General features: G+C 44.3%; 1 protein-coding gene across 1 annotated transcript in view; it reads right to left on the reverse strand.

Annotated features, from left to right (window-relative positions):
• The window catches only part of pou6f1 (POU class 6 homeobox 1), an 85,943-nt gene that overhangs the window by 37,930 nt on the left and 20,752 nt on the right, over positions 1-27,261 (reverse strand). The window contains exons 4-6 of the mRNA XM_073071123.1: positions 24,565-24,766; positions 20,878-20,975; positions 17,762-17,981 (exon numbers count right to left, since the gene is read on the reverse strand). Of these exons, the coding sequence (XP_072927224.1) occupies positions 17,762-17,981; positions 20,878-20,975; positions 24,565-24,766 (520 nt within the window). The remainder of the gene's footprint in view (positions 1-17,761; positions 17,982-20,877; positions 20,976-24,564; positions 24,767-27,261) is intronic.

Consider the following 27,261-nt stretch of genomic DNA (forward strand, 5'->3'; position numbering starts at 1 on the left):
CTGTGCTAACCACATATTTTTCAGATTTATTTTAAACACATGTCAGAAGGCTAAGTGTCCTGTGCTGTCAATTCTATCAGTAGAAGGATGTTCCTCTTTTATGCCATTGAAGTTGAGAATTAATATGGAATTATTTATCATGTGTGCACTAATGCAACTTTTACATTCAACATACAACTACAGGAAATTATCACCTTTTACAGCAAAGTTCTGTGATGTGTAAATTGGGGGCTTCACTAATGAAACTTTCATAAGTCAGTTACAACAGCTTAGTCCAAAAAGTGTGGAATCATTCATTTCATCTGAGCTGTGCAGGTTTCAGATGGAAGTGGAAGATTATACAGCAAGCATGAAAGAGGAATTTTCACAAGAAGATCTATTCTTTCTATTCAGATGCCTGGACTCAAGCTTGGCGAGATCTAGCATTTTTCAGTAAACTTTAATAAAGACATAGGAGACTGTAGATGCTGGAATCTGGTGCAACAATGTGCTGGAGGAACTCAGCAGGTTGAGCAGCATCTATAGGAGGAAAGAAATTGTTGACATTTTGGGTTGAAATGCTGCACCAGGACCAAAAATTAATAAGTATTAATTTCACCTCAGGGTTACAGATTAACACATCAGAATTCATTAATAAATCACCTGGATTTCTAATATCCCTTTATACCAGTGTCGCACAGTTACAAAAAGGCTGCCCTGGAGAAATATTCTGAAACTTAAACCAGAAAAGTGTGTTTATTCTGGTGTACTGTAAGTTCCACAGCATTGAAATATCCCATATGAGAATTACTAAGCAACAATGTGTAATTAAATTATCATCAGATAAACTATAGTAACATGTTTTCCTCTTTCTAAATATATGTCCTATAAATTGGAATTGATGGCAAGAAAGTTAAGAAAATGCACCTCAGAGCATATGTAGTATGCTCAAAAGTTGTAGCTAATCTCATAAAGCAACTTTAAAGTGCATAGAAACATATGATGATAGTGAACTGAATTTACAGAGAATCAGTAGGTCGATTGTGGCAGTGGGAGAGCTATGGTCCCACTTGTTTGGAAGTCAGCACTTGTCCACCCTGAACCGATGAAGAATTGCAGACCTTTTCCATTAGTTACTTTTAAAAAGAGTGATGATCAAGAATCAACTTTATTTGCCATATATATTTACATGTATTAGGAATTTGCTGTGGTGTGTTGGTCAGGATGCGACATGCAACAAAAATAACAACATTCAACAATTATAAAGAATAAAGAACTATATAAAAATAAACTTAGAGGTTAAAGTATGGAGATGGAATAAAATGTACATAAATACATAAATATCAGCATTATAAAAAGTAGCTTAAGGTGTTTACGATGCAGTGACAAGGATAACAGATGGGGGGGGGAGGGGTTACCTAGAATGGTTGATCAGATTAACTGCCCGGGGGCAAGAAACTTTTAAATTTTTTGTTTTAATAGCCTTATAGTGCTATATGTTAATTATGTTGGAGTAATTTGGAACAACTGCCCACCTTTTTAAACAGCATATGTTCCATCATGTTGATACACACATATTAGAATGTTTATTGACTATTACTGATCTAGAAGCATCAGTGTGGGATCTCACAAAAGGCATCAGTCCTTGCACTGCTCATAGAAGCTCAAGACTATTGTCTTACAGACCTTAAACTTCATTACCTCCTCTTTCCTGAGATCACACAAGGTCAGCCATTGATAGGAGCTTGCACTAATCTCATTGTTATCATTAAGTCTGCTCGTGAAGTTAGGCAAGTGGGATTATCAGAGCAATAACTAAAAATGGGGGCAGGTATAGAAGGGCTACAGATGATTTGATGACCACTCTAATAACTCCACATTCTCTGCATTACAATGAACACAATTGAGAAAAGGTACTGATTTAGGTGTAATAAACTTTGGGAAGTCCTACTTATAAAAATGCAATCATGTTATTACTTTGTAAGGGAGAATTCACCCCTTTGTAAGATTCTGTGCAGAGGTTGAGAACCACTTTGATTTAAAATTGCTCTGTAAGATGCCTCCTGTAAGTCGGGAACTGTAGAGGAGGTTTGACCCAGACGCAGAACAGTGGAGATGATTCAGCGGTAAGCAATCACTTTAATAATAAATTGCAGAATAACAAGTCACAATGGGCCACAAAACAAGAGAGAACAGATACTTAACACAACTAGACAACAAGGTAACTGAAAGCTAGGAGTAACTGGTTGTGGCTGGCTAAGTAGACAATGGCAGTGGATGAGAACTGGGTTTAAATAGGCTGCAGGTGATAAGTTGGAAACGAGTGGCAGGTGGCTCCTGTTAGCTGGGTGGAGACTGGGAGGAACCTGCATGTGCAGCCTGACAGGACACTTCCCCTCCTACGGCAGGCCCCTGATGATCCAGTTGGGTCTGATGGAACTTATTAGAACTCATCGATGAGCAATGGATCTAAGATGTAACTGGACAGCACTCAAGATCTCTCCTCCAGGCTGTAGCCTTCCCTGTTGACCAGGCACTACACACACCATCCACGGTGACATGAATCCATCAGTGGGGAAACCATGTACACTGGACCACCTTCCACCATCCTATCTTCTAGAAGTGCAGGCTCAGCTAGGTTGAGTGATCCTTGGCAATGGGTTTGAGTCAGGATATGTGGAAAGTAGGTGTGATCCTGGAAACAATGGCAGATGGAGATGGTAGGTGACTGGGTTGATGTGATGGGTGATCTTGAAGGGACCTACAAACCTGGGCAAGAGCTTGTGGGAGTTGGTGCACAGCAGCAGATCTCAGGTGGACAGCCAGACATAGTCCCCAGGTTGGAGTAGTCTGGCTGGGCATCAACAGCAATTAGCCTGGTGGCAGTAGACTAGGTTATCAGCTAGGATGGCTCTTCATGGCCTCATCCATGCAGCAGCAAACTAGGGCCCTGGCAAAAAGGACCTCCACCACTGGTTCCTCCACAGGGAACAACAGAGGTTGGTAGCCATGAACACTTCAAAGGGTGATATACCCATGGTGAGGAGGTGAGTAGATTGTGGGACAGTTTGGCCCAGAGCAGATACTTCTTCCATATGGAAGGGTTAGAGGCAGTGAAGCATCATGGAAACTTCTCCACTTGATGAGTTTTTTTCTGACTGTACATTGGTCTCCAGATGATAACCAGAGGACAAACTCAATGAGGTGCAGAGGAGGGAGCAGAAGGCTTGCCAGTAGTGGGAGATGAATTGTAGGCCCCAGTCCGACACAATGTCCTGAGGTAAACTGCATGTTGGAGAACTAGGTCTGCCATCTCAGTGGCTGACAGAAGTTTAGGGAGAGCAATGAGGTGAGCCACCTTGGAGAACTGGTCCACCACTGTCATGATCACCATGGCCCTATTGGAAGGTGGAAAACCAGTGATGAAATCCATGGCGATGTGGTACCACAGGCGTCGAGAGTCCAGTCGGGACCGCCGGAGCCCAGGGGGCCGTTGGTTGGAGAAATTGGATGGGGCATATTGAGGACAGGCAGCAATGAATTGACATACATCTAAGATCATGGTTGGTCACCCAAAACGCGTTATAGAAAATCCAGAATCCATTGTGTGCCTGGACGGCTAGAGAGGGGTGAGGAGTGGGCCCACTGGAGTTCTTCAGAGCACCCAGCCACTGGCATGTACACCTGATTATCAGATGTGTCAGTCGAATAGGCTCGTGCTGTAGGGCCTGGCGGATCTGGTTTTCAAGGTCCCGGATAATCAGGACGAGGATCTGGGAATATGGAATGATGGGCTGAGGGTCAATCTCTGTTTCAGCTGGGTTGTACTGTAGTGACAGAGCTCTGCCTTAATGTTCTTGGAGCCTGGTTAGTAGGAGATGGTGAAGTTGAATTGCTTGAAGAAGAGGGCCCAGCAAGCCTGACGTTGGTTGAGTTGGTGGGTCTGTTCTATGAATTTGAGATTCTGGTGGTCAGTCCAGATCAGGAATGTCTCGGCATTCCCCATCAGCCACTATCTCTATTTACCAAGGCCCATTTAATGGTGAGTAGCTCCCTGTCTCCTACTCCATAACAGAGCATTGTAGAGTTGAATTTGAGTGAAGAGGCACAAGGGTGTGTCTTCTCATCTGGTCCTCGCTCGCTTGTTGATCCCTCTGGCATCCACATCAGATGCATTCACTTCTACCACAAAAGGTCCAGAGGGGTTCGGATGGCAAAGAATGGGAGCAGTGGTGAAGTGTCTCTTGAACTCCTCAAAAGCAAAGTCTGCTACAGCAGAACAAGTTATCTGTGAAGTTGGTGATTTAGTGAGGGAGGTGAGAGGAGTGGCAATTTGGCTGTAGTCCCTGATGAAACACGGTGGAAGTTGGAGAAGCTCAAGAAGTGCTGTAGCTGTTTGAAGGAGCGCAGTTGGGGTCATTCAACAATGGTGCGCACCTTCTCTGGGTCCATGGTTATGCACCGGGGAGAAAGGATGTAACCCAGAAAGGAAATGACTGGGGTGTGGAGCTGGCATTTTTCTAACTTACAATATAGTTGCTTTTTGAGGAGACGCTGAAGGACTGAATGAAGTGACAGATGTGGACAGAAGGTTTGGAAATGACTGGACTGTTGGAAAGTCTGAAAGGCATCACCAGGTACTCGCGGCCCGTGGATGTTATAAACACCGACTTCCACTCATCCCCTTGGTGGATGCGGATCAGGTTGTACACACTCCATAGATACAGTTTGGGGAAGATCTGGGCCCTGCGGAGTGTTTCAAATCGCTACCCACCAACGGGTGAGGGTAGTGGTTCACAAATGATGATTTTGTTGAGTCCATGGTAGTCAATGCAGAGATGAAGAACCCCCATCTTTCTTTTTCACAAGGAAGAATCCTGCACCCGCTAGGGACTGGGATGGTCGAATGAAGCCGTGCTGTAGCGCTAAAATGAGGTAGTCATTTATGGCTTGGGTCTCAGGAGGGAAGAGAGAGAACAGACGCCCTCAGGGCAGGGTGGTGCTCAGGAGGAGGTTGATCACGCAGTTGTGAGGTGGCAGGGTGCTTGCCTCCCTCTTACTGAAGGTGATGGCAAGGTCATGGTACTCCTGTGAAAGTTTGGTGAGGTTAAGGATTTTCTCTGTCTCCACAAATCTTTGGGGTGAAGTCAACTAAGTTTATAGGTAGGTGGGTCCCCAACTCAGCAATGAATTGTGAAGTGAGGGATGTGAGAGGAGAGCCAGGGGTAACCCAGAATGAGAGGAGTGTTGGGCAAGTCAATAAGGAGGAATTGGATGGAGTCGCGATGCTTATATTCACAGGCCATATGCACGCACTGACCATCCCAGACCCCAAGGGACATCCGTCAATGGCTGTGATACAGAAGGGGTGAGAGGTAGGCTCAGTAGGGAGTCCCAGCTGTGCACAGAGTATGAAAGTTGCCTGATGCACTGGAATCCACCAGAGCCTCCTGTGTGGGTAGAACCGTCAGAGTGTGGAGGAGGACAGAGAGAGTGAGTCAGGCTACGGTGCTGGAATGAGGGGGCCAGAGGGAGCTTACTAGATAAAAGGACCTTTGTCTCTACCTGATGGTGCCATTTCCGGGACACAGTAGGAACTTGATGCATGGGTGATCAGCTTCTCCACAGTAAGCGCATAAGTTGTTTCTCCACCAATGCTCATACTCAAGGGGTGGCGGGGGGGGGGGGGGGGGGTAAGGGAGCTCTCCCTACCTGCGTGGGTTCTGGAGGCACTGATGATGAGGGTCCTGCTGCTGAAATGGTTGCAACAGAAATAGGATTCTGGCTGATGATCCGGAGGGTCATTCCATTTGTCAATTCAGAGGGCCAGAGTGATGAGCCTTTCGAGGTCAGTGGGCATCTCCCAGGTAGACTGCTTGTCTTACAAGCACTTCTAGAGGCTATGATGATAATGGGCCAGCAGAGCTTCCAAATTCCAGCTGCTCTATGCCACTAGGATCCTGAATTCCACGGTGTAATCCAGCATTGAGCACGAGTCTTGAAGTAGGTAAATTATTTGATCCGCTACCTCCTCCACTTCCTGGATGGTAAAAAGTCCAGTGCACCTTATTGGTAAAATCTTCATATTAGTTGCAAATGGGGTTTATTGTCCCAGCTAGCGGTGGCCCAGATCAGAGCTTGCCCAGTCAAGAGAGAAATGACAAAGGCAATCTTGGCTCAGGCCGTAAAATACAGAGATTTCTGCAGTTCCAAGTAAGATGCACTGGGACAAGAAGTTGCGGGACTGGTTTGGGAATCCATTGAAGCACCCAAATCCAGGGCTCCGAGGGAGGAGGTTGACTGGTGTGTTGTTGCTGTATCGAGACAGAGAGTTTGTTGAGAGTAACGAGCAGATGGTCAATAGTTTCCTGCTGCTTCTGGATTGTGTGCTCATGTCGACAGACAACTTCCTTTAGACAAGAAAACTTTTCTGGGTCAAATGCTAGTTAACTCATTCTATCCTGAGGCAGAGTAGCAGAGCCAATTTAGCGGTGAGTAATCACTTTAATAATAAATTGCAGAAGCAACTGGATGAAGCTGGCTATTTCTTATGAGTGAACAAAGATTTTGGCTGATAGCTGAGATTAAATAGGCTGCAGGTTGGAAATGAGTGGCAGTTGACTCCTGTTAGCTGGGTGGAGACTGAGAGGAGTCTGCATATGCAGGCCTTGAACTTTATGGCACCAAAAATCATTGACTGAGCATTGCAATGATATGTTCAATGATGGTCTGATGGATCCTGGCACCTCACTATAGCTGTGATGAATAACTACATATTTATATGTCAGTGATACAAAAGCCTTAAGATAGAGTGATCAGAATAGGAACAGAGGTGGTCTGCAAAGCAGCCACCCAATCTGCATTTGGTTTCTCCATATAGAGGAAGTCACATCGTGATCACCAAATGAAGTACACTATATTGAAAGAGATGCAAGTGAATCATTGTTTTACTGGGTAGTGGGAAAGGAGGGGGTTAAAATGACAGGTGTTACATCATTTGCAGTTGTGTGGGAAAGAGCTGTGAGTTGGCGTTAGTGGAGACAGAAAAGTCAATTGGGGCTGTGGTAGAAACCATCCCTTCAGAATACTGAAATGGAAAGGGAGGGATATTGTGCAGTCACATTGAAGGCAGTAGAAATTACAGAGGATGATCCTAGTGGTGGAGTGGTAGGTGAGGCCAAGATAACTCTTGTCCCTGGGTGGAAGGAGAGGGTGTGAGAACAGAAGCAGAGGGAATGGAATGGAATAGACATGGTTGAGAGCCCTGACAAGTGTGGTGGATGGCAACTATGGTGAAGGATGTCATAATCAGAATTGGTATTACAAAGCTATTATCCCAGTTTCTCCACTTCCATCATTTCTATCTGATGGTGTGATATTGAGAAATGGTTCACCACACTAGCTGCAATGAAGTCTCCAGGATCAGACAGTATCCCAACTGCAGTACAGTAGACCCTCAGTCCAGAGTTATTCAGACTTCCAGCCAACTTGTTCCTCTATAGTTACAACACTGGTATCTATGGTAGGTTGTTGAGATACAGTATGTCTTGTCAATTACAGAAGTCGTCACCAAGACCCCTGTGTCTGGGAAAAATAGCTTAACTGAAGTGTAACATCAGGATATTCTTTTCTTTCTCGCAGGACCAGATACTGTGGCAAAGTTACTGGGGAGCAAATCATTGCTCATCATTTAAAATAGTCCAGATTAGGAGGCTTTCCTCTTGCTCAACAATCGATTACCTATCCAATTTGAGCACATAGCATTACCTGCATCATTGATTCCCCATTGGTCCATGTTAGTATCAAATTAAATTTACGAGAAGACAGACTTCAAAGTCTGCCACCCACCCCTCTAAACTTGCCAATGTGAATTACAATGCATATCTCACACGTAAAAATGAAATGATTGGAACCTATTTTGCATAAAGGGGCAAGATAGAGCTAAATTTCACAGCTATACAAATATATTGATTGGAGCTTTTAACACCTAAAAACTTGAATGAGGTTAAAAGAAGATAACTGATATTTTACAATGGTCTTGAGGTTGAGAGGTTTGAGAGCTTCAGGTTCCTAGGAGTGCACATCTCCATCAGCCTGTCTTGATCCAACCACATTATCACCACAGTCAAGAAAGCCCACCAACACCTCTACTACCTCAGAAAGTTAAAGAAATTTGGCATGCCCCCTTTAACCCTCACCAACTTTCATAGATGCACCAGAGACAGTATCCTACATGGATACATCGTAATTTGGTATGGCAACTGCTCTATCCATGACTGCAAGAAACTACAGAGTTGTGGACACAGATCAACACATCACAGAAACCAGCTTCCCCTCCATTGGTTCTGTCTACACTTCTTACTGCCACAGAAGAGCAACCAATATAATCAAAGCTCCTATACACCTCTCTTCCTCCCACCTCCCCCTCCGGCATTGGGCATAACGTCCAGTTCAATTGCAGAAGCTTCTGTGAGGTCAACCAAGGGTGTTATTTTCTTTTTTAAATGTATTTTTTTTTACAATCTCAAGAGCCTGCTGGACATTAAGAACTTGAAGTACTGCAGGTCTACCCCATCAGCGAGTTGCTCATTGGCAAAGAAACCGAAGGAACTGGACTTGGTGCAGACTCTGCTGCTGCCTGCATCAGAGAGGTGTTGGAGGAGTCGGTGCGCAAAGGTAGTGTGCAGTCTTACAGCAAGTGAAAATATGGAATAGTAGGAAATAATTTAAAAGGTTATTAAGAAACTTTAGGAAATATATACTCTGCTATAAAGAATGACAGCAAACCTGGCAGTAATGAAATATCATAACTATCTGTCACTGTTTAAAACTGCAGCACAGTACTTTTAACATCAGGTCTGTCACTGTATAACACTGGGGTATAGTACCAGTGGGGATGAGTCTGTTAATGTATAACACTGGTATCATACAGGTGGGATGGGTCTGTAACTGTATAACCATAGAGGTCAACCTCCAAGAGGACCATAACCTTGCCATGGTTTGGAGGCTTGCATGCCTCAATGACCTGGAGAGCTATATTGACTGAAGTCAGGGTTTTATGCTTTGGTCCTTGGTAGGGTGAACCATGCCAAACAGGTCAAAGGGTAAAGGCCAGACTAAGAGTGGTCCACTGGTCCTCCAGGTTCAGGGATTCAGCTCAGAGCCAACAACCCTGATTGGCAAAACAAAATTGTTACAGAAACAACAATGAGGAATCCTTCTACATCTGAGTGACCAAGGACAGACAGAGCCAGTGGTGTAATGGGCAGTAAGTAGAGAGGTCAAAGGGTAAAATATACAGTTAATGGCAAGACCTTCAACAGATTTGATGAACAGAGAAATGTTGGGGTCTAAGTCAATAGCTCACTGAACATGACCATGCAAGTAGATAGGGTGAGAAAGAAGGCATAGTTGCCTTCAGTGGTTTGGGCATTGAATCTAAGAGTAAGGAAGTCACTTTGCAGTTGTATAAAACATTGGTTGGGCCGCACGGAGTATTGTGTGCAATTCTGGTGCCCACTACATGAATAATGTGGAGGCTTTGGAAAGGATACAAAAGAGGTTTACTGGGATGCTGCCTGGATTAGAGGGTATATGCTACAGGGAGAGTTTGGACAAATTTAGATTATTTTCTCTGGAGCATTGGAGGCTGAGGGGAGACTTGATAGAAGTTTATAAAATCATGAGTGACAGAAATGGAGTAGACATAATTTTTCCCAGGGTAAGAATGTCAAGTACCAAAGAACATGAGGAGATGTGTGGGGAAATTTTTCTTTTTTTTTTCCAATGACTGGTAGATGCCCAAAACTGGCTGGAGTGTTCATTGATATTTTTGATCTCTCACTTCAGCAGCCTGAGGTAACTACCTGCTTCAAGCAGGCTTCAATTATACTGGTGCCTAAGAAGAATGTGGTAATCTGCCTCAATGACTACTGCCCAGTAGTACTTTCATCCATTGTGATGAAGTGTTTTGAGAGTTTGGTGATAAAACATATCAACTCCTGCCCGAGAAGCAATTTGGATCCGCTCCAATTTATCTACTGTCACAACAGGTCAACTGCAGATGCCATATCACTGGCTCTTCACTCAACCCTGGAACATTCGGACAGTGAAGGTGCATACATCAGGATGCTCTTCATTGACTAGAGCTCGGCATACAATACTATCATCCCCGCAAAAGTATCACTGCACAATAATTTTTTTTGAAAGTGTTGCTTCCTCAGATTTTTTTGTTTATGGTAGATCGCTTAAAGCTGAACACAAAGATAATTTCAGACTATGTGTATCACATAGGAACTTGGAGAAACAAGAAATTAATTTTTATTGAATACAATGTATTTAACTGCAATACAGTGCTGCTGACACTTTGCAATAGTTCAACTAAGCTAAAAATGTTTTGTTGATGATTTTCATTTGTACTCAGTGTCTGAGGCTTCTTATTTAAGTGTCCAACAATAATCAGCCAGCATTGATAGATTCCAATTGCTCTGATACTGATTCTCCATGACCACAATGTTCTGGTGAAAACTTTCACCGTGCTTTCACCACTGACAGCACGAAGATTTGTAGGGAATAAGTCTAAATGGGAATGTAGAAAATGAATCTTTAGTGACATTCAAAAGCAAACACGAGGAAATCTGCAGATGCTGGAAATTCAAGCAACACACACAAAATGCTGGTGGAACGCAGCAGGCCAGGCAGCATCTACAGGGAGAAGCACTGTCGACGTTTCGGGCCAAGACCCTTTGTCTTTAGTGACATGTTGCACTTCATGGTTTTGCATGTGTGAAGCATGTTATCAATTAGCTGCATGTAGTATGGTGCTCGGTAGTTGCCAAGAAAATTTTCAACAACATCCTTGAATGCCTTCCATGCAACTTTCTTTGGTCACACGTCTTCAAATTGCCTATTATTGAAGACCTATTTGATTTATGGACCAACAAAAATGCCTTCCTTAATCTTGGCATCAGTTATTTTGGGAACCACCTGTCTCAAATATTGAAATCCTTCACAGAAATTTATAGCCTTTCTAAAACCCTGTCCTGCCATACAGCATTTGCCCTGCCTAAGCATGCCCAAACATGCCTGGTCAAGATTGAAAAACTTTTCAGCTTACATTGTGGGCAACAGTTTAATTCTTAAATTATGAATTGAAATAACAAATATCAGTGATTTAAAAAATAGTGCATTATAGGGAAATTTCATGGAGATTTTCATAATCAGCAGCCCAAAATCTGTAAGATATACCCAAAAGTATTCAGGAAGCAAAATCTTTGTTGTTCAGTGTTACCAATAAGCTTCAAGATCTAGATTTCGACACTTGCAGACCCTAGTCAGTTCCAATTGGCAACAGCATCTCCTCCACAATTATCATCAACACAGGTGCACCAAGAAGCTGTGTGCTTAGCCCCCTGCTCTACTCACCTTTTACTTACAACTAATGACTGGAGCTATGCACAGCTCCAAAGCCATGTTGAAATTTGCCCATGACACCTCTGTTGTTGGCCGAATCAAATGTGGTGACAAATCAGCAGATAGGAGGGAGATTGAAAATCTGGCTGAGCGGTGCCACAACAACAACCTCTCACTCAATGTCAGCAAGACCAAGGAGCTGATTATTGACTTCAGGAGGAGGAATGTGGAGCTCCATGAGCCAGTCCTCATCTGGGGAATCAGAGGTGGAGAGGGTCAACAACTTTAAACTCCTCTATGTTATCATTTCAGAGGATTTATCCTGGGCTCAGTATGTAAGTACAATTACAAAGAAAGCATGGCAGCACCTTTACTTCCTTAGGAGTTTGCAAAGATTTGTCATGACATTTAAAATTTTGACTAACTTCTATAGATGTGCACTGAAGAGTATATTGACTGCACCACAGTCTGGTACAGAAGCACCAATGCCCTTGAACGGAAAATCCTACAAAAAGTAATGGATATGGCCCAGCCAATCACTGGTAAAGCTCTCCTCACCATTGAGAACATCTACACAGAGTGTTGTTGCAGAAAAGCAGCATCTGTTATCAAGACCCTCCCCTCCTCCACTAGCCAGGTCATGGTTGCTTCTCACTGCTGCTATCAGGAAGAAGGTACAAGAGCCTCAGGACTCACTCCACCAAGTTCAGGAACAGTTATTACCCCTCAACTATCAGGCTCTTGAACCAAAGAGCATAATTTCACTCAACTTCACTTGCCCCATCACTGTAATGTTCCCACAATCTATGGACTCACTTTCAAGGACTCTTCATTTTATGCTCTCAATATTTATTGCTTATTTATTTACTATTATTATTCTTTCATTGTTTATTGTATTTGCATCATTTGTAGCCTTTTGCACACTGGCTGTCCACCCTGTTGGTGTGGTCTCTCATTGATTCTATTTTGGTGATTGGATTTATTGAGTATGCCTGCAAGAAAATGAATCTCAGGGTTGTATATGGTGACATATATGTACATATAATAAATTTACTTTTAACTTTGAAATGGTGTTCCCACATTCATTACAGTTACTACAGAGAGTAGTCAGCACATCTGTTAAATGACTAGAGGTCTGATCTTTGAATCAGGGGCACAATGTTCAAAAAATTACATTGTGAAATTGATACTACATATACTGAAGAAGCCTAAAGGTTACGACAGCATGATTAAATTCCAGAAATATGATGTTGTATTTCTACCATTGGAAGTTAAATTTGGTTATCTAAAATATAAAATAATTTGGAAAAAAAGTTAGCATTAATAGCAGTGGCCATGAAACTGTAAAACTCCCACCTCCACCCCATTTCCCCCTCCACCCACTCTCCCCCTTTTCCCCCTCTCCCTGTAAAACTCCATCTGGTTCACCTAGGCCTTTCAAGATAGGATATCAATTGTCTTTGCCTTTCCAGTTCCAGATACCGTTCCAGGACTGAGATGCGGAGAAATTTCTTCACTCAGAGGGTAGTGGGGCTGTGGAATTTACTGCCCCAGAGAGCTGTGGAAGCTACTACACTCAATAAATTCAAAACGGAGATAGACATTTTCCTGGATAAAAATGGCATTAGGGGATACGGTGAGCGAGCAGGTAAGTGGACATGAGGCTAGGTTTAGATCAGCCATGTGATCTCCTGGACCAGTTTTCGATAGCCTGGATGGGTCGGAGAGGAATTTTCCAGATTTTTTCTCCTCAATTGGCAACTCGTTTTTTTCCCCCGGGTGATCACATGGGTTTGGGCGGGGATGAATAATAAAATAAAATGGGCGGCATGGTGCCCTGTTGGTTGGCACTGTTGCCTTGTGGGATTCGGTGAAAACTAGAGTTAAGATTGGATCAGCCATGATCTTGTTGAATGGCGGAGGCAGGCTTGAGGGGCCGATTGGCCTACTCCTGCTCCTATCTCTTATGTTCTTATGGTGCCTTATCTGAACTGAATGTGACATAAATGTGGTTAATTGTTCTAAATTGCCCTTGCATGTTCAAGGACCATTCATGATAGGTATTAAGTGCTGATCCTGCCTACAACTCCCATATTTTGAGAATGAGTTAAAAAAGATCATGGTGGCAAAGCTAGAAATGAATGAAGACATAAATTTAAAAATTAGCAGCAAGAGGCAATGGTGTAGCAAATTCATCAAATCTTGAATAAGGATTTACTTTGTTCATTAAATTATGTGCCTTGTTTGGTACAACACAGTTGAGAAGCAAAAATATTTGATAACACCATAATCGTTCCACTTACACTTATTCTTTCCACAGATGACTAATGTTCTAATATCTAACATTAATCTCATTCTTCCTACACTTCTCCTATTAGCTGTAGAACCTAGTCTCTTTATATCTGAAGTGTTTGCCTGAGTTTATTCTAGACTTGTTCAAGTATTACATGGCTAAACAGACATTCCATAGTTTTTTTAAAATTTGAAACACAGAAAATCACAAGGATGTGTTACGAGATGTATCTCGTAAATGTGATACGAGAAATTGTCTTTATAATGATAGCCTTGCTTTCCATCACAGCTCAATACAATATAACTGTCTGGGTCAATAATCATTGTGAAATCTCTTACTTTGGCTCTCATAAGGAGGGGGGGGGAAGGAATGGGGAGGAGGAGGGGGAGTGGAGTATGGGGAAGGGAAAGGATGAGGGGGAGGAGAGGGTGAGGGAAGGGGAGAAGGGTACAGGGAGAGGAGGAAAGGGGGAGAGTGGGTAGAGGGGGAAAGGGGGTGGAGGTGGGAGAGGGTAGAGGGGGAGAGGGATGAGGAAGAGGGGGAGAGGGAGAGAGAGGGGAGAGTGTAGAGAGCAGAAAGGGGAGAGGTGCGAGGAGGGGGAAGGGGGAGCGGGGAGAAGGGGAGGGAGAGGGGAGAAGGGGAGGGGAGAGGGAGAGGAGGGAGAAGGGGAAAGAGGGGAGAGATGGGGAGGGGGAGAGGGGGATAGAGGGGGAGAGGAGGGAGAGGGGGAAGTGGAGGGAGGGGGAGAGGAGGGGGGAGAGGGAGAGGGAGAGGGCGAGAAGGGGGAAGGAGAGAGAGGGGAGGGGAGAAGGTGGGAGAGGGAGAGAGAGAGAAGGAGAGAGGGGAGGAGAGGAAAGAGGGGGAGAGAGGGCAAAGGGGAGAGAGGGGGAGAGGGTGGGGGGGGAGAGGGGGAGGGAGAGGGGGAGGGAGAGGGGGAGGGAGAGGGGGAGAGAGAGGGGGAGGGAGAGGGGGAGAGAGAGGGGGAGAGAGAGGGGAGGGGGAGAGAGAGGGGAGGGGGGAGAAGGGGAGGGGGAGAAGGGGAGGGGGGAGGGGAGAAGGGGAGGGGGAGAGGGAGAGAGGGGTTGAAGGGGGAAAGGGGTAGGGGAGAGGTGTGAGGGGGGAGTGAGATGGGGAGGGGGAGAGAGGGAAGAGGGGAAGGGGAGAGAGGGAGAGGGGAGAAGGGGGAGGGGAGAAGGGGGAGGGGAGAAGGGGTGGGGGAGGGAGAGGGGGAGGCGGGGAGAGGTGGGAGAGGGGGAGAAGGGGGATGGGGAGAGGGGGCAGAGGTGGGAGGGGGAGGGGGTGGAGGAGAGGGGGAGAAGGGGATGGGGAGGGGGGAGAGGTGGGAGGGGGAAGAGAGGGGGAGAGAGGGGGAGAAGGGGGAGAGAGAATGGGAGGGGGAGAGAGGCGTGGAGAGAGGGGGTGAGGGGGAGAGAGCGGGAGGGGGAAGAGAGGATGCGGGGTGTGAGAGAGGGGGAGGGGTGAGAGGGGAGGGGTTGAGAGGGAGGGGGAGGGGTGAGATGGGAAGGGTAGAGGGGGAGAGAGGGAGAGGGGGTGGGGAGAGAGGGGGAGGGGGTGGAGAGAGTGAGGGAGAGGGGAGAAGGGGCAGAGGAGGGGAGGGTGAGGAGAGGGAGAGGAAGAGGAGGGTGAGGGGAGGGGAAGGGGAGGGGAGGGCGAGAGTGTGAAAGGAGGGGGAAGGTGGGGGAGGGGGGAGAGAGGGAGAGGGGAGGAGGGGGATGGGTGAGAGGGGAAGGAGGGAGAGAGGAGGAGGAGGGGAGAGGGGAGAGGGGAGAAGGAGAGGAGGTGAGGAAGGGGAGAGGGGAGGGTAAGGGTGAGAGGGAGAGGAGGGGAGAGGGGGAGGGGGAGAGGGGAGAGGGGGAGGAGGGGGAGAGGGGAGGAGGAGACGAGGTGAGGAAGGGGAGAGGGGAGGAGGAGAGGAGGTGAGGGGGAGAGGAGGTGAGGGGGAGAGGAGGGGAGGGGAGAGGGGGAGGGGAGAGGAGGGGAGGGGAGAGGAGGGGAGGGGAGGGGGGAGGGGAGAGGAGGGGGGAGAGGAGGGGGAGAGGAGGAGGGGAGAGGAGGAGGGGGAGGGGAGAAGAGGGGAGGGGAGAGTGCGAGAGGATCAGAGAGTGGGAGAGGAGGGGAGGGGGAGAAGAGGGCAGGGGGAGAAGAGGGGGAGGGGAGAGTGCAAGAGGATTGGAGAGTGGGAGAGGGGAGGGGAGAAGGGGCAGGAGGAGGGAGGGGAGGAGGGGAGGAGGGGAGAGGGGAGAGGAGAGTGGGAGAAGAGGGGAGGGGAGAGTGCGAGAGGATCAGAGAGTGGGAGAGGAGGGGAGGGGGAGAAGAGGGGGAGGGGAGAGTGCAAGAGGATTGGAGAGTGGGAGAGGGGAGGGGAGAAGGGGCAGGAGGAGGGAGGGGAGAGGGGAGGGGAGGAGGGGAGGAGGGGAGAGGGGAGAGGGGAGAGGAGAGTGGGAGAGGAGGGGGAGGGGAGAGAAGAGTGGGAGTGGAGGGGGAGAGGGGGAGGGGAGAGAGTGGGAGCAGGGAGAGGGAGAGGAGGAGGAGGAGGAGGGGGAGAGGGGAGGAAGAGGGGAGAGGGGGAGAGGGGAGGAAGAGGGGAGAGGAGGAGGAGGAGGTGGAGAGAGGGAGAGGAGGAGTAGGGGTAGGGGAGGTGGAGAGGAGGGGAGGGGAGAGTGCGAGAGGAGCGGAGAGTTGGAGAGGGGAGGGGAGAGGGGGAGAGGAGAGGGGGAGAGGCGGAGGAGGTGAGGAGGGGAGGGGGAGAGTGGGGAGGAGAGGGAGTGAGAGGGGGAGAGGGGAGGGGAGAGATGGAGAGGGAGATGGGGAGTGGGGGAGGGGAGAGGGGGAGAGGCGGAGGAGGTGAGGAGGGGAGGGGGAGAGTGGGGAGGAGAGGGAGTGAGAGGGGGAGAGGGGGAGGGGGAGATGGAGAGGAGAGAGAGCAAGAGAGGGAGAGAGAGAAAAGGGAAAGAATAGGGTGAGAGAGAAAGAGTAAAATAGAGAAGAACATAAAAGTGTGGGAGAACTTACTGGAGATGGAAAAATTGGATAGTGCTGGAAGCAAATGATGCCATTAGATCCTGAGCAAGTATAACATAAAATTTTGGCTTGCACCTTATTATGATGATAGTATCCTGCAAGTGTCAATTCTGCCATTTGTCATCTCAGCAGTTATTCACCGGGTATTCAGACATTGCCTTGAGTAACAAGGCCAAATGGAGGACTACCTATAGAGGTCCATAATAATGTAACTACAAGAAATCCCTCATAAAGGTCAATGTTCTCGATGCTGGAATAGGATTTTTACAAATCCCTTCTTCCAACAATTGCCTATGTGCCTGCTCTCTAGTGGTAACAAGTTCTGTTCTCAAAGGATTCAAATGAGATTCCCACAGGATGGATATAGATCGACACTGATGAGCATGCACAATGAGACGTTGGACCACTGGCTGAAAACCTGCACAGACGTCAAAGACAGCCCAGGCTCTTACCATACAGCACGTGATGGCTAACTTCCTAGTTTCTACTGTAACACACTGTGGCTACCCAAGGTATGCTGCAGTGGAACCTCAGGCCAGTATCCTGCAAACACAAACTGCTCACGAATTTGAGAGATTTTGCAGATGCTGGAAATCCAGAGTAGCCAGTCCTGATGAAGTGCCTCAGCCCAAAATGGTGACTGTTTATTCCTCTCCATAGATGCTGCCTATTGAGCTCCCCCAGCATTTTGTGTGTGACAAACTGCTCACGGTTGTGCAACACACTGGAATTTTCAGCTCAACGTGGCTTCTCTGAAGATGCTCTAGGCTTTGCAAATGTGCCAAGAAAATGCATACTAGGGAAGCACCTTTCTCTGAGGCACAAGACAACTCAGCTGCATAGCTCATGTGAAGGGGACCTCTCTTCATATTCTGTGAGTGCAGGTTTATTTGAATGATCTAAGATGTACATTTTTACACATAATGGAACAGACACTTGATACATACAATAATGTATAACATACAAGACTTTAAAAAAAGAGCTTAAACAACACATTTTATAGAATTCTGTGTAAATTAATGAGATGTGACCTACCCTGTGAGTTGGGCAGAGGAAGCCTGAGAATGCCTCCTCCACCAGTGGCAGAAGTGAGTCCTGGGAGAGAAGCAAGAGGTGCTGTGGGAATAGTAAACACAAGACCCTGTTGTGCATTTACTGGACTTGTCATGTTGAGCGGAATGAGAAGAGACTGGTTTAATGGGACACTTCCTGTTGAAGCCATTACCACTGTCGGCAGGTTTTCTGAAGTCAGAATCTGCAGGAAAATTCATTGCAAAGATTAGTGGATGTCAAACCACTGCACCTCTGATTGTTTTTAAACTTAAATGTTGTTATGCTACTGAAAGGAGAGGGGAAACCTGCGTTGTTCCCTTGATTTATCTTAAAAACTGCTTCTGTCTTATTCAACCACATTCAGTGTTCTAGCCAAACCTATTAACAAGTAAGGTATCTAGCTGTGCACTGAGAGTTGGGCAGTGAAGCCATGTGTCCCATTACAATTAGCTCCTTTGTTCACTTCTGCTGCTTCTGGAAAAAAAGAAATCAACTGTTACAAACTTGGATAGATTATTGAGATTGGCAGTCTGAAGGCACAGCATGCTAACTTCCTCCAAATTTCTCTCCTTCTAATTTACAAAATCTTGCTTCTGCACAAAAGCTCATCAAGCAAAAATAAATGAGAAGTCCCGTCTCTTCTACCACCAATACTACTCCCCCCTATCCTCAATGATATGAAACTTTGTTCTTTCCTTCTCTTTGAACTTCTCGGGTCAGCAATCACCCTTAACCACAGCACAGACACTTTCAACTCTACTCACCTTGTTCTAAGCTGGGTAAAAGGAAATACACTCAGAGGCCACTTTATTAGGTACACTGCTACAGCTGCTCTTTAATGCAAACATCTAATCAGCCAGAGATGTGGCAGCAACTCAATGCAGAAAAGCTTGCAGACATGGTCAAGAGGTTCAGTTGTTGTTCAGACCAAATATTAGAATGGGGAAGAAATATGATCTAAGTGACTTTGATTGTTGGTGCCAGACAGGGTGGTTTAAGCATCACAGAAACTGCTGATCTCCTGGGAATTTAATGCACAACAGTCTCTAGAGTTTACAGAGAATGGTGCGAAAAACAAAAGAAAATCCAGCGAGTGGCTGTTCTGTGGCCAAAAGCCCTTGTTAATGAGGGAGGTCTGAGGAGAATGGCCAGACTGATTCAAGCTGGCAGGAAGGTGACAGCAATTCAAACAACCACACGTTACAACAGTGGTGTGCAAGCAGCAAAAGACCACAAATGTGCACTCAGTGGCCAATCTATTAGGTGCAGAATAAAGTGGCCACTGAGTGTATATCACCTGGTGATACTTGCACTTATTTTTCTTCTGTTTCTTTGATACCAGGCCTCTGCTCAATGCTTCCCTTTTACAACTCTGGTGAGATGGTGAGCTTACCAGGCAATTATAAATGCAAAGCCATATTTTGACATTCTGTGCTTCACTTCACATTTTGCATAGAAAAGTTAATTTACAAAATTTTAAATGAGGGACTAAGGATTTCAAAAAGGCATATGATAAAGTGCTCCTTGATTTCACTGCTGAATGTTGAGATCTAATGTAATTTAAAATAGAACCTTCTTGCTATGGATTATCCCTATCAAGGGAAATTATTTCTCTGAATATATTTTACTGAAGCACTTTATCATTTTAAACACCTTTATTATATCTGCCTCAATCTCTTAAATGCAAGCGATTGAAAGCAAGTTGCTGCTTGAATACATTTTATGGAAATATTTTCTTTATTACTTCTGACCCATTTCAAATGTTGTTTCCTACCTATCAGAGGGACTTGCACCATTGTGATTCTATAGGAACACCAAAGAAATATGATTTCCTCATTCAAGAAACCTTGAACACAAGATTTAATGCAAGCAGCACAGCAGCTTCATATATGAATGCTTAGGAATATAAGAAAAAGAAGCAGGGCCATTCCATTCGTTCCCACATACCTGCCCCAAATTTCAATAAGATCATGCTCAGTCTTTTACCTCAACAGCACTGTTCAACTCCATTCTCATATTCTTTTGATTCCCTTAATACCTAAAAGTCTGCCAGTCTCTCTCTTGAATATTCAGTGATTGAGCCTCCACAGTGCTCTTGAGGAAAGAATTCCATAGTTTCAACACTCTCTGGGTGAAGAAATCTCTCCTCGTCACCTCTTTTCGGAATTGCCAGCTCCCTATTCTGAGACTGCAATCTCTGGTTCTCAATTCCTAAAACAGGGGAAACAATGTCCTAAAGTATACCCTGTCAAGCCTTGTAAGAATTTTGATTATATCTCATTCTCTAGAGAGTATACATTCAGTCTACTTATCCTTGCCATAGAACAGATCCCTCCATTCCAAGAACCAATCTGATGAGCCTTTCTTCCATTTCCTCTATTCCATTCCCTCTATGTTTTCTTAGGTAGGAGAAAAGATCAGATCTATATGCTCCTTTATAATTCCAGTAAGACATCTTTAGTTTTGTAACTCATATCCTCTTGCTGTGAAGGTCAACATGCTGTTTGCCTTTCTAATTGCCTATTGTGCCTGCACATTTAATGTTATCCACAATAAAGCTTCTACATAAATGCAAGTTGTTAATATTGTTCCATATTTTTCCATCAAGCCCTTGTTCCTTTCCATGCTTTCCACCAAATTCAAGTTCTCTATTTTTTTCCCTCCAATGGATTACACTTTTTCAAGCAAACAAGTTTTTCACCAAAGCTGTTATGTTTACACTTTAACTTTGTACAATGCAATAATTTTTTGATTTAAATATATTACCTGGTTTATATAACTTTTTCACGTAGATGTCAATTCTTTCCTGGTGAGGAAATGTGCTATTCAGTTCCCTTTATACAATCACATGATGTAGTGGTGCTACACTGAGTTCAGCATACCACTTAATGTTACTTGGTTCTGTTCACAGCGTCACATATTAGTCTAGCATTTATGGCATCCTGAGACCACCTACGATTTTTAATTGTAATAGATGCGTTCATGCATAAATTTCAAACATATCCCATAAATATCTAAAGAGATCAAGTGGCAGTCATGTGCCATGAAGCATGAAATCTCTATCGACACAAACAGCACATTTTTACCAAATGAGTTACCTGAGATGCTGCTGGTACTGAGATGGGCACAGTCGGTTGTGCTTGAAGATGTAGCCGATCTGCTTGTATTTCATTCACTGGCATTACTCCAGTTTGTTCTGAAACATAAAACAGCAATAACCAACAATATTTAGGGTTTTAGAAAGTATTTCTCATCAGTGCAACACAGCAGCAGCATACACTTTAGATATCCCTTTCCAAATTTAATCAGTTACTTTTAATATCCCCTTTCCTTTCTAACTTTAACTGTCTCTCCATGCACACAGGTACTGTACCTATTAAAGATTTAGAAATAACAGACTTAATGACTGAACAGAAGGAAATCATAGATCAGTCAGTATTTTATGAGTTACACAGAAAACCTTTGAAGAGCAACAGTTCGGGAAAGTATAACTTTTTCCCACATTAGTGTCAAGAGTTCAGAAAGGGCAAACAATGTTGCTGATTCTTAAAAGGTTTTACTTACATTATCAGAGAGAACAAGTAGTAATGGCTTTGTTCCCAGCTGCTGCTCTGTTTTCAGTGAAGGATTTATCCTCAGCTCCTTCTTATTTCTTATCAACTTGTTGCCCTTGGTTTTATCCAACAACACAGCATCATATTCCACACGTATGCTGTCAGAATAAAGCTGGCTTACTGCAATTGGGCATGACATTGGTGAGACCACACCTTAAGTGCAGTGTGCAATTTTGGTCCCCTTATCTGACAAAGGATGTTCTTGCTATAGAGAGACTGTATCAAATGGTCACTGGATATTCCCTGTATGTCAAATCTGATGTATGAAGACAGATTGAAACAACTGAACTTATATTCACAACAGTTAGATGAGTGGGTCAGGACCTCATTGAAGTGTATAAAGTCCTGACGGCACTGGATTCTAAATGCAGGAAGGATGCTCCTGATGGTGAAGAGGTTTAGAACCAGGGTACAGTCTAAGATAACAGGTAAATCATTTAGGATTGAGATGAAGATAAATTCTCCACCAAAAGAGTGGAGAAACTGTGGTACATTAAAGCTACTATAGAAATACAAGTTGTTTATTTTATGACAAGCAAGAATTAAGTTTAATTAAACATTTCAGCAGTTCTCTGCCCATGACAGTGAAGCCACAATGTTTAAATATACAGTAGCTGAGATGATGGCAAGATCTTGATTAATGCTTCAGCCAACATTTTTTAATGCCCCTACTTCAAAGCTCCTTCCTTTACTGCATTAATATTTGTCCAAATCATCTTGTTTAGGCTCACAGGTATATAAGCTTGACTGGGTAGAACAATTTTAACCTGAAAAACAAAACTGAAAAGGAAGACTGTTCATTTATTTGGAGTTCCATATCATCTACAATGTACTCCCTATGCAAATTGTGCATCTTTTGCACTGGCAGTTAGGAACAGGGAACCCATCTCAGGCAGCTACTCTTTAAATTAAATAGCATCCTTGCAAGGCTTTGTGGGAAGGGACTGCGTCTAAAGTCCTGCTGCACCAGACATCAAGGGGCTAAGCCCAATGTAAAAGCCTCTCAAATACCTGGAGTCTGTTCTATCCAAAGAGGCTACATAGGTGCTCTGTACACAAAATGTGCTAATGCTACTAATTTATGGACCGGATAACACTGTGAATATATAGAATGAATGGCACTAGGAGTGTAAAGAAAGCCATCTTTTGCATTTCTTCTGTCTATTTTTGTATGAATATAAATTTCTTTTTGAAATAAAAATGCATCTCCATCAGGCCCCTCAACATTACCTCCCTGCTCCTCCTTGCCACTGTCAGTCACAATCCAAGTCGCCATCAACAATCACCCACCCTAAACTTACACTTACTGATGTCCTGCCCTCATCCTCACCTGACCACCTCAGTACACACCTCTCCTCATCACCAAACTCTCACTCAAACTGATCCTTGGCAACCAACCCATCACCATAGCTCCTTATTGACTCTACTCAACCTTTCAGAACCTGATTCCCCACCACCAAGGCACAAAGGTATACAATACAGCAGGGAGAAGCTCTACAGAGGTAAACTGCATGCAAGGTGAAATGGAAATTAGTTAAACAGACTACAGAATACTATTATGACAACTCCTGTGCAATCAATAGAAGTACACTGTTTACATATTTTTCCTCAATTACATATTCCAAATGTCCCTACTTTTATCATTTTGCTTCTATGTTATGTAACAATATGCTATTTGGTGCAAGTAGAAATCAGTAAACACACATTTGTCCTAAGAGATAACGTTACACTCCAAATTACCAAATAAGAGTGGCCTGTGCAGATGTAACAGGTAATGACTTATGCCTGAATAGGAGCACTATCTGGATAAGATGCAAAGCAGAGTAATGATGGCAACTCCTTTGCTCGCATCTTTGGAAACAGCTCTATTTCCATCTTTAATATCTTTATTTTTCTTTTTCAGGGTTCTTTTGAAGACCCTGACCTGGAGTTACACACTGCCTTTGGTTCTTTGCGGGAATGGGACTTGCTCTCAGGGTTCCATAACTAACCATTGTTGTTCGACATGCCTAGGGCTCGGCCTAAGAGTGCAGCTCAGATTTGGAAGCCAAGGATCTTGGGACTCTGGAGATGGGTGGTTCAAGGGTTGGTGTCAGGCAGGAGACCCACGTGTCATCAGGGGAGTCGGGATATCTGTGGCTGTGTGCCTGGAGACCTGAGATGTTTGAGATCTTCTGGCACAGAACTCAAAAAAAGCAACGTAACAGACTGTTAACATCGTAAACCAGTGAGTTGTTTGTTATGTCTCCCTGCTCACTTATTAGGGAGAGGGAGAGGGAGAGGGAGAGGGAGAGAGAGAGAGAGATTGGTATGTCGTATACCTGGTGAAACACAAAGTCTTTGGGATAACTGCAAGTCTGTGTCTTTGCTATTGCTTTGCTCATATTTGAGTGCTTGGTGGTGGGTGCCGATGCTTTTTTTTGCCAGTGGGGGGAGGGGGGATTGTTGCTTACTGCTGCTTATTTGCAGGAGGGAGGGGAGCTCGGGGGTGGCTATGGGGTTCTAACATTTAACTGTTGTTCATTCTTTGGGGCACTCCTCTGTTTTTGTGGATGGTTGTGAAGAAAAAGCATTTCAGGATGTATATTGTATACATTTCTCTGACATTAAATTGGACCTTTGAACCTTTGACCCTATCTAGGAGGACAGCACTACTTTTAAAAGTCTGTATTTGCCAATAAATGAGGAACTGGTATACACACAACACAGATCACAATGTAAGTGACTCATAATATCAGATGTGGCTTACCTGCTCTTATTTCACTAAGATAGTACAATTCCAGTTGTTCACACATTATAGATGACCAGTCCGAATCTGTTGCTAGATTTTGTAGCAAAATTGAAACCTAGGGTACTATAAAGTCTAACAGAGGGATATAATCTCTTCAGAAATAGATCAATGGTTTATGACGAAGATGTTTAGTTGCAATGACCTGTTAATCATGTCACAGCTTGTTGTTATAAAATTAAAAAACTAGCCCTCAAAATTCCTCAAAAAATATTTATTTTTAAAATGTTGCAATTAATAAATTTGGCCAATAGTGCAATATTGTTAATGAACTAGATTCCAATATTCAATTACAGCATTGTTGAGATTCTTGCAAGGCTAATAGAAGTGCTGCTTAAAAATGTATGCAATACAAGAACATCCAAAAGAAAAACCCTGCTTACCAGTAGACCTATGGTTCTCCTGCACACAATTTTTGAGGACTTTCGGCGCCTCAGTAGAAGCACTGCCTTCACTATTTTCCTCACCCACTACTGCTGTTGGGAGAACAATTCTTTGAGGTCCTGCATCACCCGCTGCTTTGGATGGAACATCCACTTTCATTGATGGAGCTTTGATGATTTCCTGGCCAGTCATCACAGTAACCTGTAAATATATTAATTTAACAATCAAATGTCAAATGTCTTATTGCTCCATTGGGGTCCTATACCTTGTAGTCCACCACTTCAATTTCAGGACTTGTAAAAGTTATGAGATTCAGAAGTGGACAGCTGGATTTGCTCTGCTTGCAAAAGTTATTTTCCACAAATTTAATGAAACAACATACAGTTAACCTATGGTATAATTACTGACTTAGTTATTTTAAAGGAGTAATAATTACTGATAAGAAACATGTAAGCTATTGCTTTTCAGCAATTCAGTGGGTAAATATACATGAGAATGTGAGTCATATAGACAACATTGATCTCTGGTATGCGTTACCTCTTTTAGCCAGGTTTAACTAGATCATTATAATTAGCTGGTGTCTCAACAATAAAAAGGAGGAGGAGGACAGGACAAAAGCTCATTCCCAATGATGCTTGCTTTCCTGTGGATCCTGCTGGAGCAAGGACATAACTATAAATCATTTAATGGATTAAGAAGAAAACATATTGTCAGCACCCACAATATAGCTTCAACTGATAGGAGTGCGCTATAAATTAACTGCAACGATAGTTTTAGATTGCCAGTTATGACTGGCGTGCTAAGAGAAATAGAGGAAGTTGCACGTGAGCCACTGTCAGAATCCTTCAGAGGCTCAAGATATTCCAGAATGATTTCAAATGGATTGGAAAAGGTCTCAATGTGGCGACAAGAGCAAGTCAGAGGCTAGGAATCCTGCCATGAGTAACTCATCTCCTAACTCCCCAAAGCCCATCCAAAATCTCCATGGCTCAAGTCAGGAGTGTGATGGAGCACTCTTCACTTGTCTGTATGAGTGCAGCTTCAACAACCCAAGAAGACTGACATCATAAACATGTACAGCAGGAGTCAGCTGTCCAGCTCCTTGACTCTACACCACCATTTACCAAAGTCATGGCTGATCTTCTATCTCAATGGGATTTTCTCATCCCTATATCCTTTGGTTCCTTTAATAACAGAAAACCATGAGTCTTGGTTTTAAATGAATTCAATGACCGAGTCCACATAATCTTAAGGCAGAGAGAATTCTAATCCCAATGACACCTGGCTCTTGAAACTTCAGCTAGGGAAACATCCTCCCTGAAAAAATGTTTTAAGTTCCCAGCTTTCATTCTTCTAAACTCTAGAGAATACATTCCAGTCTGTTCCATCTCTCCTTACATTGCAAACAGCCAAGAACAGCCAGCTACCTTAGGATCTAGCACTGGTACTTGAAAAACTTTAACAAAATTTCATTCACAGTCAAGGTCAATGAACATAATAATTAAATTCCCTCTACCAACAACAGCACAACTATAGTCACACACAGATTGAGGCATAAGACTTCCATTGCTCATTGTAAACCATCCCTAGCAATTGCAACACCTATCAGGCACTCATATGTTCCATCACAGAGTCACTCAGTTACCCCAACTCTAAAATTTACACACATATCAGCTTTATGTACATTGTCAGCTTTCTATATAGAAAGTAAGGTACATAATGCAGACGCATTGAAATACACACAACACCCTTACCCTTCTCTTGCTGCAGATAGCACACAATCCTACCAGCAACTGCAGAATGAAATTCCCTAACCTCCCCATCGGCGAACTGGTCTATCAGAGAAAGTGTGCATGGAAGACTATGGGGGTAGCTATCATCCTATTTATAGTTGCATCCTATTTATTCCTCCTTTTCCAATCCTAGTTCATGCTCATTCCACAAACCCTTATGGTTTGCAAGAAATTGTTTAAGCTTGCCCTTTAATTTGCTTACTCCACTCACTGTGACCCCATGCTTGTGTCTTTCTCATTTGAGATATCCAAGACATGCTATCTGGCAAAACCCTGAGCAGCAGAGTCATCCCACTGTAAAGTGGAAGAAGACTCCCCCACTAATCTGTTTGACACACAAAGCCACGAGCTCAGATAGTTAGCAAACACGAGGAAATCTGCAGATGCTGGAAATTCAAACAACAACACACACAAAATGCTGGTGGAACACAGCAGGCCAGGCAGCATCTATGGGTCTCGGCCCGAAACGGCGACAGCGCTTCTCCCTATAGATGCTGCCTGGCCTGCTGTGTTCCACCAGCATTTTGTGTGTGTTGTAGCTCAGATAGTTACTCATTGATGGGATTGGGCTACCACTGGTAATCCCAACACTTGTCATCTGCCCTTAATTGCCCTAGAAGATGGAGGCAGCTAAAAGTCAACCACCTGTGATGGATATGGAATGATATGTCGGTCGGACCAGGTAAGGTTGGAAGATTTCCTTTCTTGAAGTGAACCGAGTAGGGTTTTAACACAATCCAGTAGTTTGCACTGAAACTATTTTCCTTTTGCAACATCAGATTTACTTTATTACTCGAACTTGCATTCCTCAACAACATTGGTGAATGCTACCTCTCTGGTGGCAGTCCACAAACAACAGAGGTAGTTTAGTCTATCAGGCACGAGTTCACTAAGCAAAAGTCA

Source organism: Hemitrygon akajei, chromosome 18, assembly GCF_048418815.1.
Source record: "Hemitrygon akajei chromosome 18, sHemAka1.3, whole genome shotgun sequence".
Taxonomy (NCBI): Eukaryota; Metazoa; Chordata; class Chondrichthyes; order Myliobatiformes; family Dasyatidae; genus Hemitrygon; species Hemitrygon akajei.